The sequence below is a fragment of the Epinephelus lanceolatus genome, chromosome 22 (assembly GCF_041903045.1).
Source record: "Epinephelus lanceolatus isolate andai-2023 chromosome 22, ASM4190304v1, whole genome shotgun sequence".
Classification (NCBI taxonomy): domain Eukaryota; kingdom Metazoa; phylum Chordata; class Actinopteri; order Perciformes; family Serranidae; genus Epinephelus; species Epinephelus lanceolatus.
Window position 1 is genome coordinate 35,986,464 of NC_135755.1, and position 18,779 is coordinate 36,005,242.

The 18,779-nt window shown below is 40.6% G+C and overlaps 1 protein-coding gene across 2 annotated transcripts in view; it reads left to right on the top strand.

Moving 5' to 3' along the window:
• Positions 1 to 1,490: 1,490 nt before the first annotated feature.
• Positions 1,491 to 18,779, top strand: part of slc1a1 (solute carrier family 1 member 1) — a 36,688-nt gene continuing 19,399 nt past the window's right edge. For both annotated transcript variants that reach the window (XM_033609893.2, XM_033609894.2), the window contains exons 1-4: positions 1,491 to 1,789; positions 11,727 to 11,867; positions 17,995 to 18,087; positions 18,264 to 18,378. In XM_033609893.2, the coding sequence (XP_033465784.1) occupies positions 1,690 to 1,789; positions 11,727 to 11,867; positions 17,995 to 18,087; positions 18,264 to 18,378 (449 nt within the window). In that variant the 5' untranslated portion in view covers positions 1,491 to 1,689. The remainder of the gene's footprint in view (positions 1,790 to 11,726; positions 11,868 to 17,994; positions 18,088 to 18,263; positions 18,379 to 18,779) is intronic.

The following is an 18,779-nucleotide window of genomic DNA, read 5'->3' on the forward strand; positions in this document are numbered from 1 at the left end:
ACTCACCAGACCTTTCTCAAGAAAAGAAAGGTCTGGCTGGGCCGACTCTCACTTTGAGATTGAAGAAAAAAACGCGCCGGCTGCTTGTATTTCTTTTAACCAATCACAGTCGTTCTGGGCGGTGCCACAGCAATGGTGCGCTTGCAAAAATATTGCTGGGGGGAAACAGGTTTTGGTGTAACACGCCCACAAAAATATCGCCTACAGGATGCGAACCATGGCAGAAAAATGGCTACATCCCCGCAAGATCAAACACTGCAAAAGTTAGTAAAGGACGTGTTGAAAACGGTTGAAAACTGCTACACAACCGGAGGTAGTAGGGCAGGACTTCAGCGGGTGGCTCGTTCTGCCCAATGAGAGGCTGATCTATGCAGCGAACTTCCGCCCACTCAGACTACCTTGACCCTAACCCACACATGACAGTGCCACGCTGCAAACATCTCTGAACGTTGCATAGCAGTGATCCACAGCAGGAACGGGATAGCACCTCACATTCCCACTGTCACATCAGTCATTATTCACCATAAAACACATGCCTCCTCTCCATCTCTCACTAGAGTCCTCTGCTCTGTCAGATCAGCATATAAAAGAAGCGTTCTGGTTGAATGGCGCTGTTAGCCAATTTTCAGTGAATCAAAGGATATTACGGTGTCCGATATCTTGGTGGAAACAGACCAGTACAGAGGATTCCAGTTTCATATCCAACACCTGTACAATGGCTAGCAGTTCAACTGGTGCTCATTCTTCTCCATCTTTTCCTCAATGTATACTGATGTTTACATTTGAAAACCTCGACCTGGCTAACTAGCAGCTAGCTAGAAGTTGGCAGGAGGAAAGTTTACAAACTGGTGAGTTGATGTCCTCATCCCGATGAGTGACTGACAGCTGCACATCACTACTGTCCAAAGCCAACCACAAAAACCACCACCAACACTTGCAAAACAGACAAAAGAGCCTAAATCTATCACAAATTTAGCAAGGCTGACAGAGAGGTGACTGAAAGCATCCGTGCCTCCGTCAAAGTCATGTCTAAGAATAGTTGATTGAGCCAGGCAACAATAAAACATCTGAATTGGAATTATAAGATAAAAATAAAACCAAAACCAGACTTTTAGTGATGCTAATTTTCAAACCGCAGCTGCACAAAGCTACAGGATAAAGGCTTTAACTGATAGCACACATTAGATGTTTATAATGGAAACCAACAGATATACCATTAGGCTAATAATACTTTTAGCTTGTGGAACTGCCCTAGGTTGAGGTCAGACAAGAGCATCAAAGATCTGGGAATCAGCCTTTAACATGAAATTTGTTTCCAAATAATTGCTCAAATCACAATATAGACTTGTGTCATTCATTAAAAGAAGAAAATGTCAGACACCTTGTGTGGGGGAAGGGTTGCAGAGGGAGGAGACAGTCTCACTCCCCCCCCCCCTCCCTCCCTCCCTCCCTCTCTCTCTCTCTCTCTTTCTCTCTCTCCTTACCTCCAGCACACACACACACTCCCTGCCTGCCTCACACCATCGCTGGCCATCAGCAACGTCTGACGGCTGTATCCTTTTGCTGTAGCAACGCGCCTTCACCATCCTCCTCTGCGTCGTCTGCATCTGACATTCTGACTGCAGGAGTCTTTTGTGTCTCCACAGGGGCCATTGTGATTTCTCCCCTTTCTGGAGAAAGAGCAGCACCATGGACATGATGGGTAACAAAGAGCGACGAGGCGTGAATTTCAAAGGCTTGCTGAAGAGGAACTGGCTTCTGATTGCCACGGTTTTATCAGTGCTGCTTGGTATGTGAAAGCTGCTAAATGTCTGCTCATGTAAAATGAGACGCTTTCATCTTCATCGCTGTTTATGTGTTCATCCATCCCGCTGTGTTTTAGCATTCAATCTTGCTTTCAGCTGCTGTCACTGTTGAAATAAATCTCTTTTTCACCAGCTGCTTGAACAGCAACAGTAAATGCTAAATGTGTGTTAAGGATAATCATTATGTTAATTCATAATTATCTTTCCTAAAAAAATGGAGGGTGGGTAGTCTACTGATGGAGGTGTTGCAGGAGACACAGCCTCTGTCCTCCAGAGGCAGAGAGCAATGTCTGGACGTGTCTCAGTCAAACGTGACCAGACTGAAGTGACAACTGATGCTGGATCTGTGAGTCAAAGCTCTGAGGCAACACAGTGCATACAGTATATTCAGTACAAGGTTCATGTTCTCTGTTACATCCATCAAGGCACCGGTAGCAGTATCAACTTGCAATACTGAAATCATTTTTAGATTGTTTGTCCATTAAGGGATAGTTCAATAATTCTGGCTTAAGTACAGAGCTGTAGGAGACAATTAGCCTAGCTTAGCATAAATACTGGAAGCAAGGGGAAACAGCTAGCCTGGCTCTGTCCAAAGGTCCAAAATACTAAAACCCTTAAAGTTCACTGATTAACAACATTTGGTAAGACTTTATAATAGGATAGGAATCATATACTAAAGTAATGTTTAACTAATGCCTGACTCATAATGATTTAATGGATGAATTCATGCAGGAGGGATCATGAGTTCCTGTTTCTGACCTTTCTCAAGTCACTATGACATTATGTGTTTAGTTTATAACAGATCAGGAATATGGGTGTGAAATTATGTATTTTTATGTTTCTGTTTGAGAATGTTTTTTTAACTCTTTAATGTCCTCAAACAAAAAAAACTACGATTTTTTTCTTTGCACTGGGTCTATAATAAGAAAAATCAACATTTTTTTTAACAGACCCATAGTTTTTAAGTATAAGCCTCTACTAAACCATTGAGAAAGCCCTTCATGATATAAAACAGAAAGAAAAAAATCAAAATTACAAATCATGTAGTATTATAATGTTTGTAATTTCTTAGTATACCAACATATATCAATTTGTGACCATGGAATTAGTAGTATTGCCAGTACTAGCATTATTTCCACTTATGTATTCAAGATATTTACCAATGTTTTGAAAGCGTCTCAGAAATGGTGAAAAAAAAATAAAATAGCATCACTTCTTTTATCATCGAAGGACGATTCAGCCGTTTGGTTGAGCATGGCTTTTGACAGTAAGAAAAAAAATCATACATAAACTATTTAAGTATTTATAAATGTATAACATTAAATGTATTATTTAACAACAATGAATAACAAGAGGATTTTTAATTTCTTAGCAAACAGGCAATTTTAATTACATTAGCTTAGCTTCACTACCATTAACAGCGTTACCTCACTCAGTGACAGCTTACCAGCTCCGAACCGTAGTTTGGAACATGCTGGCTTATTAGCATTAATTTAGCTTGGCTCTTTATTAGCTGGTAACTAGCTTCTAGTCAGTCCCTCCAGGAACTCGCGGCAATAAAAAACTTTAATTTGCGGCCTAAAACCCTTGAATTTGCAGCCAAAAATTGCAACATTTTTCTGTGATTTTTTGTGGGAAATTGCAGCAAATGACAAAAATTGAGGCTAATGACAAAAGGAGGAAAAAAAGTGATTTTGCAAAGAGTTGCAAATGTTTTTTTTTTTATAATTCTCTTCTTTACTTTTATTTCATTAGTTTCAAAACATGGACTCCAATAATGTTGCAAAAAATCCTGAGTGAATATTGTAGCTCTCAAACCAGACAATGTGACTGTGAAACAACATGTAAGCTATCTCAAAGCAATTGAATCGAACGCAACTGGACTTAATTTTGTCTTAGAAGACGTTTCACCTCTTATCCAAGAGGCTTCATCAGTTCATGCTTGTCTGGCTAGGCTGACAAACCGGTGTGGAAAACCCCAGGTATTTAACCTCTGAGGAGGTCTTCACAAGGCCAGTGATATCAATGGTTCGTCTCCTTCACACACCATGGATGCTGAAGACTGTCACTGAAGGAGCTATTATTTATAGTGTTTACACTTTATTTATTCAGACCGTTTCTATCAGGTCATCTTCCCACAAACATTAATTTGAACTGTGTCATCACTACATGACATCTGTGATTGCTGATGGAGCATGTGAAGTGGAATTTCATATTCTCTGGCATATAATATTGATCTAATAGTTGCCAAACTTAGCTCAGCTAGTATTAGCTCGTTAGCATCTCATTATCTAGAGTTGCCAAGGAACGCCATTCAGTTAGCCTAACATCAACAGGTGTTTGTTTAGCTTATTTACTGAACCAACCGACTCACATCTGTTTTCTTCCTTTTCATCCAGTTCATCAACGACTGTTGTTGGTGCTGGGCCTGCTGGCGTTTCATTTTTCAGCCATGAAATCTAAACGTGTTTGTAGAATGTGAATTTGAAATGTACGCTGTGCGTGCGACATATCAGGACCATAGACAATCACAGATCACTGGCGCACGTTCACACTCTACAAAGTCAGTGGAGAGAGCGGCGCTGGGGAGGACCAATCACACGTTACCAAAATAACGCAAGAGCCAATTGATGAGCAATACGAGGTTAGAGGCGGGACATCTGGTAGACACCAACGATTGTTAACCCTTTGTGTACCATATTGAGTGGATGCCGACAGCCAGTGTTTATATTGGTAGGGACAATACAGAAGGGGCTGAATATTGGTAGGGAAGTGTCCCTACCATCCCTACCCAGTCCTACGTCTGTGGCCAAACAGTGAACTATATGTTAATCAGTGAACTTTAAGGGTTTTAGTATTTTGGACCTTTGGACAGAGCCAGGCTAGCTGTTTCCCCTTGCTTCCAGTATTTATGCTAAGCTAGGCTAATTGTCTCCCACCGCACTGTACTTAAGCCAAAATTATTGAACTATCCCTTAATTTACACACAATCTAAAAATGAGTTCAGTATTGCAAGCAGATACTGCTACCGGTGCCTTGATGGATGTAACAGAGAATATCAACCTTGTACTGAATATACTGCATGCACTGTGTTGCCTTGTGACTTTACTTGGACTTTTTTTTTTACCTTTTGATTTGAAAATACTTGAAACCTTCCCCTTTGCCAAAAGATTAAAAAGTATTTAGAATGATGACGTAATTCAATTCAATTCAATTTTATTTATAAAGCCCAATATCACAAATTGCAATTTGCCTCAGAGGGCTTTACAGCATACGACATCCCTCTGTCCTTTGGACCTTCACAGGGGATAGGGAAAAACTCCCAAAAAAATCCTTTTACGTGAAAAAGAAAAAGATCTAACATTAACAATATTCATTGCAAGCTGACACTTATCAAGCACTGGCAAGTCAAAATATTGAGCCCCCAGTCAAAATTTCAATTCTAACACCCCCTGAAGTCAGAGTTCCATCAAAAGGAACCCTACAATCCCCAACCTCCAAATCCAATATGGCAGCTCTGCACATTTATATTTACATCTGCGTTTGGCCCAACACAGAAGGGCTAACTCCTCAGGGCAAGACTCAGCTGTCTATTTACACCTCAAGGAGAAAGTACACTCCTTTGAAGACAGCAATGTGCACATTTTGGACAGGGAAGACAGATTGTTTGAAAGAGGTGTAAAAGAAGCCATCTATGTGAAATTAGAAAAAACATCTCTCAATAGAGGAGGAGGTCTGCAACACCACCTGTCCCCCACCTATAATGCTGTCCTTTCATCCTTGCCCAGGAGATAAAAACAAGTTGTAGTTGTAGTTCACAAATGGCCTCATATGACTCTAATGACTCCAGCGACTACCGTTGCAGCAGGAGTTTCAACGACCGTCGTTGACACACCTTTGGAGCACTAATGAACCAATGACATCATTGGCCTTGTGAAGACCTCCCCAGAGGTTAAATACCTGGGTTTTTCCACACCAGTTTGTCAGACTAGTTCCAGCCGAGTCAGACAAGCATGAACTGATGAAGCCTCTTGGATAAGAGGTGAAACGTCTTCTAAGACAAAACTAAGTCCAATTGCGTTCGATTCAGTTGCTTTGAGATAACTATGACCTGGATAAATGAGAATATCCACAGGCAACATGTAAGCTACATCTTCTGTAAACATAACATTTTAATAAATTCAGCACATATTGTATGCATTTAAACAGTGCAAATTCTTATGTCAATACAAAGCATTTCTCAATACTGCAATGCCATTAGCGTGATTTGATGACACATCTGATGACGTTTCAAATTATGCCGCATGCGCAAGGACTTCCGGTCAGCCAGAAAATGAGGAGAAACACGGAAAAATGGCAGGACTTTTGAAAAATTGCAATAATAGGAGGGACTGTCTAGTGGTGCAGACCACTCCCCTGATGGAAGGATAGCGAGGCATTTGCCAGTAATAAGGGTGGGAATCACCAGAGGATCCAGGATATGATATCATAATACATAAATCACCATACGATATAACTGGGATTTTAAATATGTTGTGATATGCTGAGTATTGCGACAAAATATACTGCAATATATCCAGATTTATTACCTTTTTTCAACTGTAAATTATGTTCCCAATGGAAATCTTTGTCAACATCTGTTTTAAGAAGTTTTCAGTTTAATGCTTTAAGAAGTTTTCAGTCTGTTCATCTCATTTCAGTCACTTTTATTGCAGCAGCAAAATGTATCTAGTGGACTGAAATAGCAAATGATTATATTATTCTAGTAGGCGACCAACAGTTTAATTTGTTTTTGTAATATTAATAATTTATATAATAACAAAAAAATGATACTTGGTACTGTGTGACAATACAATATTGCAACACAAAAATATTGCAATAATATGCTGTATTGTTTTTTTTTTCCTCCCACCCCTACCATGCTTTTGAAGACACAGCGACAACTGGTGGCTCAGTCAGGTTAAGTTAAATTCAAAACATTTTTAATTAAAATATAGTGACTCAAAATGTAATCTAGCAAACAGCTGAGCAGGATGTCAAGATTCACCGTTTTCGTCAGTGAGCTTAAGAGGTGTTGGTAGGTGTTTGGTTTTTTGTTGTTTTTTTAACTTTGGACAGAGCCAGGCTAGCTGTTTCCCACTGCTTCCAGTCTTTATGCTAAGCTAAGATAACCACATCCTGATTCAAGGCATGCAACTGATAAGGAACTTTTAAGATCAATCTGAGAAAATTATATGAAGGCCTACTGCCTGGGTATTCAACAGGGGGTCCACGATCCCTAGCATTGCCCTCAGAATTACTGCTTGATAATTCAATTAAAGTTTTAATTAAATGTATTTTCCAGAAATTAAAATGTGTCTAAAAATAGACATTAACATAAATCCAACATATTATTAGAAAAGATACATTGACCTATTCATGAATCAAATTAATAAAACTGAGGTGACCTAGTTAGCTACTGTAACAGTTGCCTACTGTTGAAACATATTAGCCATTTAGCACAGCCCCTTTTCCACTGCAGGAACTTTTATCATTTACCCGGGAATTATAAAAACCTTGGCGCGTTTCCACGTTTCAGATTCCCCAGAATTCTTGAGGGGCGGGGCTGTGTGCTGAAGAACGCTGATTGGTGGAACACACACTTGCAGCGTTCTGAAATTCCGTGCTAGTGTGGCTGCAAACTTTATTTCATTTCTGCAAGCTTCACTTCATTTGTGTTTTGATCAAGGATGGGTACCAAAACCTGGTACTAAATTGGACCGGAGACTGTAGTATTGATTGATCAATACGGTATCGGTTCTTTTATTGGTACTTTTATACATTTTGGTTTAATTCATTATCATCCTGCAGCCTCTCCTCTGCACTCTGTGCCGGCGCTGATCTCCTCCACATACACACATATACACACACACACACACACACACACACACACGCACACACACACACACACACACTACATAACAGGGTAACCAGTGAACAACCGAGCAACAACAATGAATAACGTAGCCCCGGTGGAAACAAGAGAAATTAAACCTTTAGCGAATAAGAAGCCAATACTTTATCAATAGTCTCTCATCCACCGACACTAACGTTATGTATTACACAAGGACAGCACGCTAGGTCGACTGATAGTGAATTGTTACTAATAAGATGAAATGACAGCTGTCTGTTTGTAGACTAACTTAGTTTGACACTTACCTTAAAATACCTTTAAACTTAGCTGTTGGCTGAGACAAACAGCCCCTCCTCTCTCTACCAGCACTAATGTTACCATGTTACCAGCCAATAAGCTGACGGAGCTAAATATAAGGCACACACCGAATCATCTACGTCATCAGCCTGATTTTAATAAATTCTCCGGAACTTTGAGGTGTGGTGGAAACGCAAACCACACAGATTACTAGGAATTCTTTTACCTAGGTAAATAAATTCCTGGAAATAAAAGTTCCTGGAAATGTTGGTGGAAAAGGGGCTATTATTCCGCAATGTATCATTTTGTAACTTTCTGAGCGAGACTCAAACAGGCCCAGAAAGGCAAGTATTAGGCAAATCGTGTTTATCAGGAATTGAGCAACCTTGATGATTTCACCTTGGGGAGAGGTCTTGGAACAGGGTGACACCGCTCAAGGTTGCTCAATTCAGCAACTTCCAGGCATTGTTTTCTAAGTGTGTATTCGGCCAAAAATATTGTCTGTAGGCTCTGGCAGCCCTGCACTAAAACGATTAACCTCTCATTCATATTTACAACAGACAGATATTTAAGGAAGATGGGAAAGATATCTGTCAGCTGTGATTGGCTGGTCCTCATCACATGACATGCGGTGTGCACTGCTGCATTCCAAAAGTTGAACTCAGTTTATTTCACGGTGCAGCCATCGTGCCCTGAAAAACAGGTGCTGGGGAATGCATGCATGCTGCAACAGCACTGCCCCGGCATTTGAGCGCACCTGCCACACGTCTACATTGAAAACAATAAATTTGAGGGCGCAAAAAGTCAGGCATGTGTACAGCCCCCTATTTTATCCCCATTCAAGTTAACAGAGTGCTAAAACCAGTAATTTTATCCGTGACCGTTGAACCATTTTGGCTTAATGCTGCCGAGCAACTTTCATAGGAATGAATGGGGCAGTAATTTCCTGTTTTTGTCCGGAATTTCTAGGTTTGTCATTGTTAACAGTCCTAGATACGCTTCAAGGTAGCAGTAGCAATTGCAATTTTGTTTCCTTCAGCATATACATCTTCTTTGTAAATAACCTGTTGTCTTTTTTTTAATAAAAAAGGGTGGAGAAACTTGTATTATATATTTCGGTTACTACTGCAATCCACATTAGCTTTGTGGTTAATGTCTTCTTCTCCTGCAATCATGGACACGTGTCTTGTGCCTTGGCTTGCTGAATGAGCAACCTAACAAACATCCACCAGAGAAAAGTGCACCGCTAACATTAGTTGGCAGACTAGTTAGTTAATTACAGAGTCAGCTGTAGCATATCAAACAGGCTAAAACATTCAACATCAGTCAGTTTTGATGCTAATGGTAATGCAGTCCTTATTCTCTGATTCCACAAGTGTGGCTTTTAAGCTACAATTAGCAGTACAAGTTAGTTGACATTGTGTTTCTGTGCCCTCTGCCAGCTCAGCTGTTGGCCGAACCACCAGCTCCACAGGTCCAAAGACTCAGAGGCTTCAATCAATCAATCTTTTACTTGTCACTTGAAATTATACAAAGTACACCTCCAGTGAAATGTGATCCCATCAGCTCCTTTCACTTGTGCACTGTAATTTAGCCTTTTTTGTGTGTCCTTTTACACGTTGGCTGCTGCTTTATAATTGTCCCTGTTTCCGGCTGGTTCTGGTAATCCATGGTTTCAGATTGTGAACATGTCCACACATCCCAACCCCAACAGGATGGCCGCATGGTCATTCTGCTGAACACGGGCAGCACCACACTGCAGCTGCTTCTGAACAACATGTAGCAGTGTTCCACAGTAGGACAGTATCAGTATCTCACATTCCCATTGTCACACCTGTCCTTATTCTTCATAAAGCTTGGAGGCTAGAGGATTAGACTTTTTTTCCATACTTTAAATAATTAGAAAATATTGGTACCTCAGATCACACAGACCAGATTTTTGATTCCAAAAAGATGATTAATTTCAGTTGGACTTCAAATTTGGTTTTCTGAAACCTGCTGGTACTCTGCTCTATGTGCCTTTACCTCAGTTGGATTGTGGCACAGATGATTGAAACATTAAATACATTGTGTTTCAATAGAAGCACAACTTGGTATGTTAATGACCTATGAACACACAGCAAATTAGCAATCACTCGAACTTCCTGTCTTAGATGCACATATTCTGGATAGATATTTTCAACCTATCTCTAATCATTGGTTAAGCTGAGTTAAGTTAAGGATGTGTTTTGTAGGTAAATGCTTTGTCCTGGTGATTGGTTAGTTGACGCTCTGGTAAATCAGGGGACATGAGAGTATTGCTGAGTCCAACTAGTACAGTGCTGTGGAAAAGAATTTCCCCTTGGGGACAATAAAACCTAACCTAACCATGACAGCAAAAGCATAAAATAAACAGCATTAGCATGCAATTGCAGCAATCAAGGCTGGATTACCAAACAGGCAAAGTGGGCAACAACCTCACATCCCAGGGGCCAGAGAGTGCCAGTGCATGTCAATAGGTTTTGGTAAATTCGATCAATTGCAGTTTGCACATCTGAAGTGAAATATATAGTAGCAACATGTTTTAGAGAGCCAAATATATGTATACAATGTTTATTATAAGAACAGCAGCAGTTAAATTACACGAAATGGTAGTGGGCCAGAGGATAAATAAAGCCTACATTTTTAGATCCAACAGTATTACAATCCTTGGAGGCAGGGGGATTGGCATTTTAAATATGCCCTATTGTATTTTTGTTTGTTTTAATTCTTTACAATACCAACTTTACAAGGCTTCATCTGGTAATGAGTGTCTGAGAATACTGTGATTTTTCCCATTGTTTGTGGAATTTTCAGAATGTTTTTTTGACAAATGAGATTTCAGCAAATCCTCATTGAAGTCCGCAAACTATCAGGTATTTTGTAATGGGTCATTGCTCTCTGTTAACAGTCAGTGATACTGTGTGTCTGTCTTTATAGACATTATGGTGGTGTTAAGGTGTAGGGCAGAGGTCATACACTGCGGCAATAAAGCCTGATGTCCCTTGCTGTTCTTTTACCTTTGATGACCTCATTTTCAAACAAGCCTCTGAGACTGCTACGTGGCACATAATCTGGGCACAAAAGGCACAAGGGGCAAAGGTGTTGTATTTAGTCCTTTAATTAATCATTGGTGTGTTTTGGGTGGAACATGAATTCAAACAATAGTGTGTCATCTCCAATTTTCCTTTCCTTGCACAAAGCACCCTAAGGGAAGATTTTCCTTGACTTGATGGGTTTCTTTGCCTGAGGCCCCTCACAGTCTTGGATGCTATTGTCATGTTTTGATAGATCAGTGTGGTAACATACAGTTTGCTGTGTCATTGCAGTGTTTTACAAGCATCTGTAATAGTGGTCTGTAATGTGTGATAACACAGATGGCGATTTGGGGTGCATCACTAAAATCATTGAGTGGGGTACATATGAAATTTATAGCTGGAAAATCCAGACCAATGTGTATGTTGTGCCTCATGAATTCCATATGGATGAAAACTCACTGACCTGTCAAATAATGTGACTGTGAAATTTAAGCAATGTCTGTAATACCAGTTCAAGTGTTCTTTATAATGAAGTTGCATTGATCTTGTCTGTCCTTCTTGAGCCATGTCCTGTAAGTATGCTGCCATCTTTGTTGTCTGTTCTTTGATCAAAGGACTGAAGTTGTTTCTTCAGCTGAAGAATTCTTCATGTGATTCTGTTTTTCTCCTGATAAGGGATAAGTCTGGGCGTGGTGGTCAGAGAGTATGCGTTCCTTTCCCATCTTGATAAGCAGTATTTCGGCTTCCCAGGAGAGATCCTCATGCGGATGCTGAAGCTTGTCATACTCCCACTCATCATTTCAAGCATGATAACAGGTAACCTGAACATTATTATTTCTGGTTGAGCCCTTTGTCATGGTGATGTACTGCGATGACAGATACAGATATGCATCACAAGAAATGAGTGTCAGTAAGGGTTAGAAGTGTACACAGGTTCGTACAGAAGGTAAAATTATCCCAGTCAACACAACACAGATCAACCATAGACTAAAAAAACATACAGCTACCATGATATCACCCATTGGTTTGTGGACTCCAGTTTTGAAGCCTCAAGTTGTGCATTTCGTGACATGTATAGCTGCAGACATATTCCGTTTGTAGTGTACACGGCCTGCCCCTACAAACTGCTCCCAACATTAGCACAAGACAATCCCACCAATGTGATGGATATTTGAACTTTGCTATAATGCTCTTTAATGTAAAGCTTTATACATTAGCTAATCGCTAACTCAGCATAAGCGTGAGTATGGAGCAGAGGTTGCGCTAGACTTTTTTGTCGCCGGTCATTTTGACCGACAGGGTCGTAAAAATCCGGTCATAATCTATTTTTACCGGTCATTTTAATTTTCGTTTTTAAATGATAATAAAGATATTCAAAGACATTTAGTTTTCATTCGTTCGTTTTTAATAAATCCAATAAGCAAGTTATAAAGTGTGCATTAATAAGGACATGAACGAAAAGATGAACATACATCCACACACCGCAGTGCTTCAGTTCGGCGTCTGGTCTACACGCGAGCCGCGAGCGCTTCTGTCAAGCTGGATAGAGCGAATCGTACCAAATAGGGAGTCGGACACAGAAAAGACGAGAGAATCCGGCCAATTTTCAAAATAACAACAGCATGCACTGAGAAACATGAGGGAATACCATGTTTATAATTTAAAATAACACAACAGTGCATAATCGAACATATTTTTCAATACCCTAATCACTTCATTACAATTTTAACTTTGTGTCACTGAGCCTACAGACTACATAAATAAAATGGTCAGAACAATATGCCCTATTCATTCAGTGTTAATCCAACATGCTCAATACATGGACATGCAATGACAAACTGTTATTAACTTATTACGTTATAAAAAATGATTAAAATACGGACTTACCCATGTTTAAAATGACCTGTTGAAGTGAAAAACGAGTACTGACGGGAACAGACGAGTGGAGTCGATGTTTAACTCGCAGGAGAAATGCGCTGCCTGTGTGGACAGACTTCTGCGGCACTAACGCATCTGGTGTGTCCAGGCCGTTATGTTAACAACGCTACATGAAGCAGATGAATGACTTTTTCCCTGCAGTGTGAAAACGGCAGCCACTTAAACCACTGACTGTGCACTCTGCCGCCAAGTGGGCAGGGGTGGTAATTGCAACTGGTCAAATGACCGACGGCCTTCAGATTTTCCGGTCATTGTTGTAAAAAACTGGTCAATGACCGAGAATATCTGGTTAACTGTGCGTTCACACCAAACGCGATGGACGCGATGTCATCGCCCGTAACGCGAGTATCGCGTCGCTTGATCACAAATGTCACCGTTTTGATCATCGCTTCATCGCTTCAATCGCGATGACGCAACCCTCCTCCCGCAATTTTCTTCACCTCCTGCTATTTCCTCGTCAACCATGGCTGAGTTAACTACCGTAGCTGCTCTTTATCAGTTGTGGACATCTGATTTGGATTGGAGACCCAAACGCCGCCGTGTCTGGGTTCACAATATCCTCCAGGAATGCACACAGCTGGGTGAATATCATCACCTCCTGCAAGAGCTGCGTCTGGATGACGGTCGTTTCCAGCGGTACTTCAGGCTGATGCTGGTCCAGTTTGAGGACCTGTTAGCACGCTGATTGGATGTCGTGGCACAGCGTCACACGATGTCACTTGAAAAGTTCAAATTTTTCAACTTCAAGTGACACACGCGATGAGGCGATGGACGCGTCATCGCGTCGCTCTTATTGCCTGAAACGCGTCGCCCGAAGCAACATCGCGTGTCATCGTGTCATTTACATTGATTTTGAATGGAAACTTGTGGCGTTCATCGCGTCCATTGTGTTTGGTGTGAACGCACAGTAACGCGACCCCTGGTATGGAGATGAAGCCTTCCCATTACCCTTAACCCCCCCATTCCACCTTTCCCAGTGGATCTGCACGACCTGTACTGTACACCCCTGATTGTCAGAGAATAAAAATTTACTGATAATAACTTATTACTTTTAAACACAAAGAGGCCAAGAGAAACTGTTTAGGGCCGAACTTATTCAGAACTGTCTTAAGATGGAGAGAAATGTGTGTAGCTCAAGTGGCAACCTCTGGGGCTGAAAAATTAAGCCAAGGTGAATAGACCCCCATGTTAAAATACCTAACTTTAGTGCAGAAATAAACATGTCACAGCCTGGTACAACAAAAAACACTATAACTATAACTAATTTCCCCCTTCATGAGAACTGGACGGGAAGAAATTTCTCTTAACTTGCCCGTTAAGGCTTTAAGCCATGCAGGGGTGGGGACCCCTGAGTTACAGGCTGTCTCCAAGGTGTCACTACAGTCTATGACTCAGATCCACCCCCTGCTCCTCCACAGCTCCCCCCTCTTGTCCAAATATGGTCACTTCTGGCTCCAAAAAACCAAGGTGGCAATAGCTGAAATGTCGAACTTGAGGCTTCAAAATGGGAGTCCACAAACCAATGGGTGACATCACTGAAGCTACATTCATTATTTTGTACAGTCTATGTCAGGGGTAGGCAACCCGTTACTCTGGAAATCCAGAGTTCTCGCGAGAGCACAATTCGAATTTGCTCAGCGAGTCACTCTGGCAATCAGTAATGATGCTCATTACCTATGCCCATGAAACTGAGCTGCACCAATCACATCGGTGTATCTGATATAGGCGGGCCAGAGGCGAAGAAGTCTGGAATCAGTCAGTAAACATTGCAAGATGGCTACGGATGAACACCAGTTGTTTGAAACGGCTTTGGCCGCTACAATGAACGAGTTCGACTTGGCTTTTTCTCTAAAAGAGGAACAGAAGACGGTGCTCGAGTCTTTCCTTTGCAAGAAGGACGTTTTTGCTGTTTTGCCGACTGGATACGGCAAGAGTCTAATCTACCAGTTAGCTCCGCTGGTAGTTAAGCGTATACGTCACCCGGTGTTTTGTTCTGATTGGTCGTAGTGTTATCCAATTGCGTGCAGTGATATTTACAAATGCTTGCTTGGTGCCGCCCCTCGAGTTGGGCCATTTGCATTACTCATGGCCAGACCCTAAATCTTTCTAGATCTGGGTCTGGATTTCCAGGCTAGCAACCTGTGGCATTAACAAAAAACATAAAAATAAAAAATAAAAAAAGAATAAAAGTCATATTTTTTTTAACATTTTAATTTTCATTTATCATTGTTGTAGGACTAAAGAAATTCTTACCTTCTCCAGCTGCAAAAATGTGTGGCCTATACATCAAATAAAAAAAATGTTTTAACACTTAAAATGGGTGTCATGCGTCTACAACCTGTCGTCATTTTCTCAAAATTTTGCTGAACCTCAATAGCACTGGCAAAAATGGCTCTTCTGATAGTAAAGATTGCCAACACCTGGTCTATGGTGTAGCTGCAGACTAATTTCTCTATATAATAGCTGATAGTAATCTATAGCAGGGTTTCTCAAATTAAGGTATGGGAAGCCTACCCATTGTGATACTTTACTTCAGGGGTATATGACATTTTAAAAACAAAGTTAATTAAAAAATATATCAGTTATGCATCATTGCTAAACTAATTCTGCTATAAGTTCAATAGCAAATGGGAATCTAAGTTCAATAAACCACATTTTATGATCAGTACTCCTCTTTTCAATACAACTGTAGTTGTAGTTTAACAACACCATCAAACACAATCACCTTCACATTTCTGAGACAGGAGAAACAGGAATAACATTCAGAAATGACACAAGAGGACAGCAGAATGACTGATCCTGCAGGTGACTGTTGAAATATGTCGTTTAGGAGCTGCATTATATCTTCTCTGACTAATCCCCTCACCTCCTCCACAACAGCATATCAAGGCTCCCTGTTGAAATGAGTCAGGCCTACAGTAGAAGCAGTTCATAGTTGCAAATTGAAGCAGCTACATGGACTTTTTTCACAGAGGTTTCAGATCAGTCTTTTATGAAACATAACTGTGATATTTGTTGATTGTGTCGTGGATTTTCTTCCATTGTTTGTCCATGACAGCAGGTCCTGAATTGGTTGTTGATGACATTGAGGATTTGTTTTTTTCCACCTACATTTCCCCAGAGTTTTCCCTATGTGCGCACCTCACTCACTGTTGGCCATAACTTACTCATAAATAAAGGGAGGGCTGTCATGGTTCTAAGTATCAGGCTTGGAGACTTCCTTTTCCTGCTCAAACAGGCACGTAGAGGGGGAGGGAATGTATTGTTGCTCTCTCTCTCTGGTGCGTTATATGGTCAAAGACAAGGTGGATAGTAAGCCCATCTACAAAGCAGTTTATTAAACTTTGACTTGAATTCAAGTTATTTTAATTACTGGTACTGTACATGTTATGGTTGTGAACACTACCAGTAGTTCTATATTTGATTGATAGTTGGTTCTATATTTTCTAAGTAGAAAATTCTTTTTAAAACAGCTTTGACAGAGACATCCTTATGGCTGAGGGGTTAAGGGAGCCTCTAGGCTTAAAGGAATACTTCATCCACAAAATGACCATTTGTGTATCAGTCACTCACTGCTTTTATCTGAAATTTGTGAAGAAGACATTGTTTGTCTTGCATGCCTCCATGGTGAACAAAGAATCCCAAAAGGTGAACATTCTTCATGAATTGAATTAAATGGGTACTATGTTTAACAGCAGCAAAACTACATCAAAATAACCATTTACAAACTCTCACACAACTCGTGCAAACACATTCTCACTCCGACCTCATCACATATCAACGTTTGGTTATAGACTTCCCATGTCGAGATATGACGTGCAAGGTACCCTGAGTGCATTGGTTGTTGACGTCCTGGGATGCCGTGTCAACTTCAGCCTGTTAAATGCATTGTCTGTTTTCAAAATACACTTTTGTTTTCACAGGAAATTAACAGTTTGCATATAGTCTCTTTCAAAATAAGCTCACTATGTCGATACAACACCACAAATTGATATTTTTTTCCTTCAATAACAAACATGTAGTTACATTTTGCCAACGCACATACGTGGTTGGGTTTAGTAAAAAAGGACAGGGTTTGGCTTTACATTAATAAGAGAAGCAAACACCGCCCTCCTGGGTGAAAGTCAGTGGTAGCTGGACCCATGCACCACTGCTCCTGCCCACCCCACTCTAACTTTTGCCCCCTTAACTTACTTTGTTGTCTGGCTGCACTTCACCCTGATGCTGACGGGTGCCATTACAAAATAACGACGCATATTATGCCAGCGTAACAGGACTGCTTTTTTCGTCTCTGTCTGATGGCAGAAGTCACTGACCAAGCGTTGGTATTCGACAACTTTGGAGTGAGACCAGGTTGCTCCTGCAGTATAATCCAAATCTCATTTATCCAGTCGTAAACACAGTACTTTACAAACACATCCAATTTCACTAAACGTTACAATATGACACGTTCGCATACGAGTAGCACGCCTTGAGTGTGTCTGAGCACATGTATGCATATAAGCTCTGCTTCAGCAGAATTCAGATGCATATGCGTGCCCAAGTACACTTGCATAATACTGTGTGTGAGAGTTTGTAAATGGATGTTGTGATATATTTTGCTGTTGTTAAACGTGAACTTCAATTCATGAAGAATGTTCACTTTTTTTGGATTCTCCATTTGCCTTGAAGCCATGGGAGACACAAAGTTTTCTTCACGAATTCATGGTAACACGCAGTGAGTAACTGATATACAAATAGCCATTTTGAGGGTGAAGTATTCCCTTAAATGCTGTGTTGCTGGTCTCATCTCCTGTCTATGGAATGACTGCTTGTTGGTGAGGTATAAAAGGTCCAGTCTGCAAAAGTTTTGGCCAAATGAATTGTTCATTTACATTCAAATATGATGACTTTGAATTAGAGCTCAATCAGATCAGACTTCAAAATCTATGGCCTTGTCTTTTCATACCAGGTAGGATGACCTTTTGGTTTAGGTTTCAATCACACATTGTGCTTTTGTCCACAGGTGTTGCAGCCCTGGACTCTGAGGTATCAGGAAAGATAGGTCTGCGAGCTGTTATTTATTACTTCTCAACAACCATCATTGCAGTTATTCTTGGTGAGCTGATTACTTTCTTTGCCTCTAGTTGTCAGTAGCATTGTATTTATATTCTCCTGTTTATTTCAGGTGCTTTACAGTTAAGTATCTTAAATTGTGCAACGTAAAAGTGGTTTTTGACTGAGTAACCTATTAAGCTGTCGTCACTGCATACTGACTAGGATCATCCTTTGCAGGCATTATTTTGGTAATGACTATCAAACCAGGAGTGTCTCAGACAGCTGACCACATTGACAGAGCCGGGACCACACCCAATGTCACAACAGTTGACACACTCTTGGACCTCCTCAGGTGACCTCCCAACCATGTGATACAAATTCCTTATAACCATGAGATATCCACTCATTCAGATGTTGACATGATAGTGACGGCAACCTTAGGTCTTTTACTCATAGTTTAAAATTGAAATACTTGAGTTGTGGGGATTAGTCAATTATTATTTGTCACCTCTATTTTGCCTTTATGTATCAAACAGACTAGTTTGTGCAATGTGTCGCTTAACAAGAGAAAAGTGTTCACACTTGATTTGAATGTCTACAGTCAAAGTTGAGGTGAAAAGCCTTCCATCATAGCTGTCTGCTAGCTGAATCCCAAGGCCTCCCCATCTCTCTGTGTCTTTTGTATGTTCTTTTAGTCTCAATGTGATTAATAGTACAAATGGAGAAACACACACACACACACACACACACACA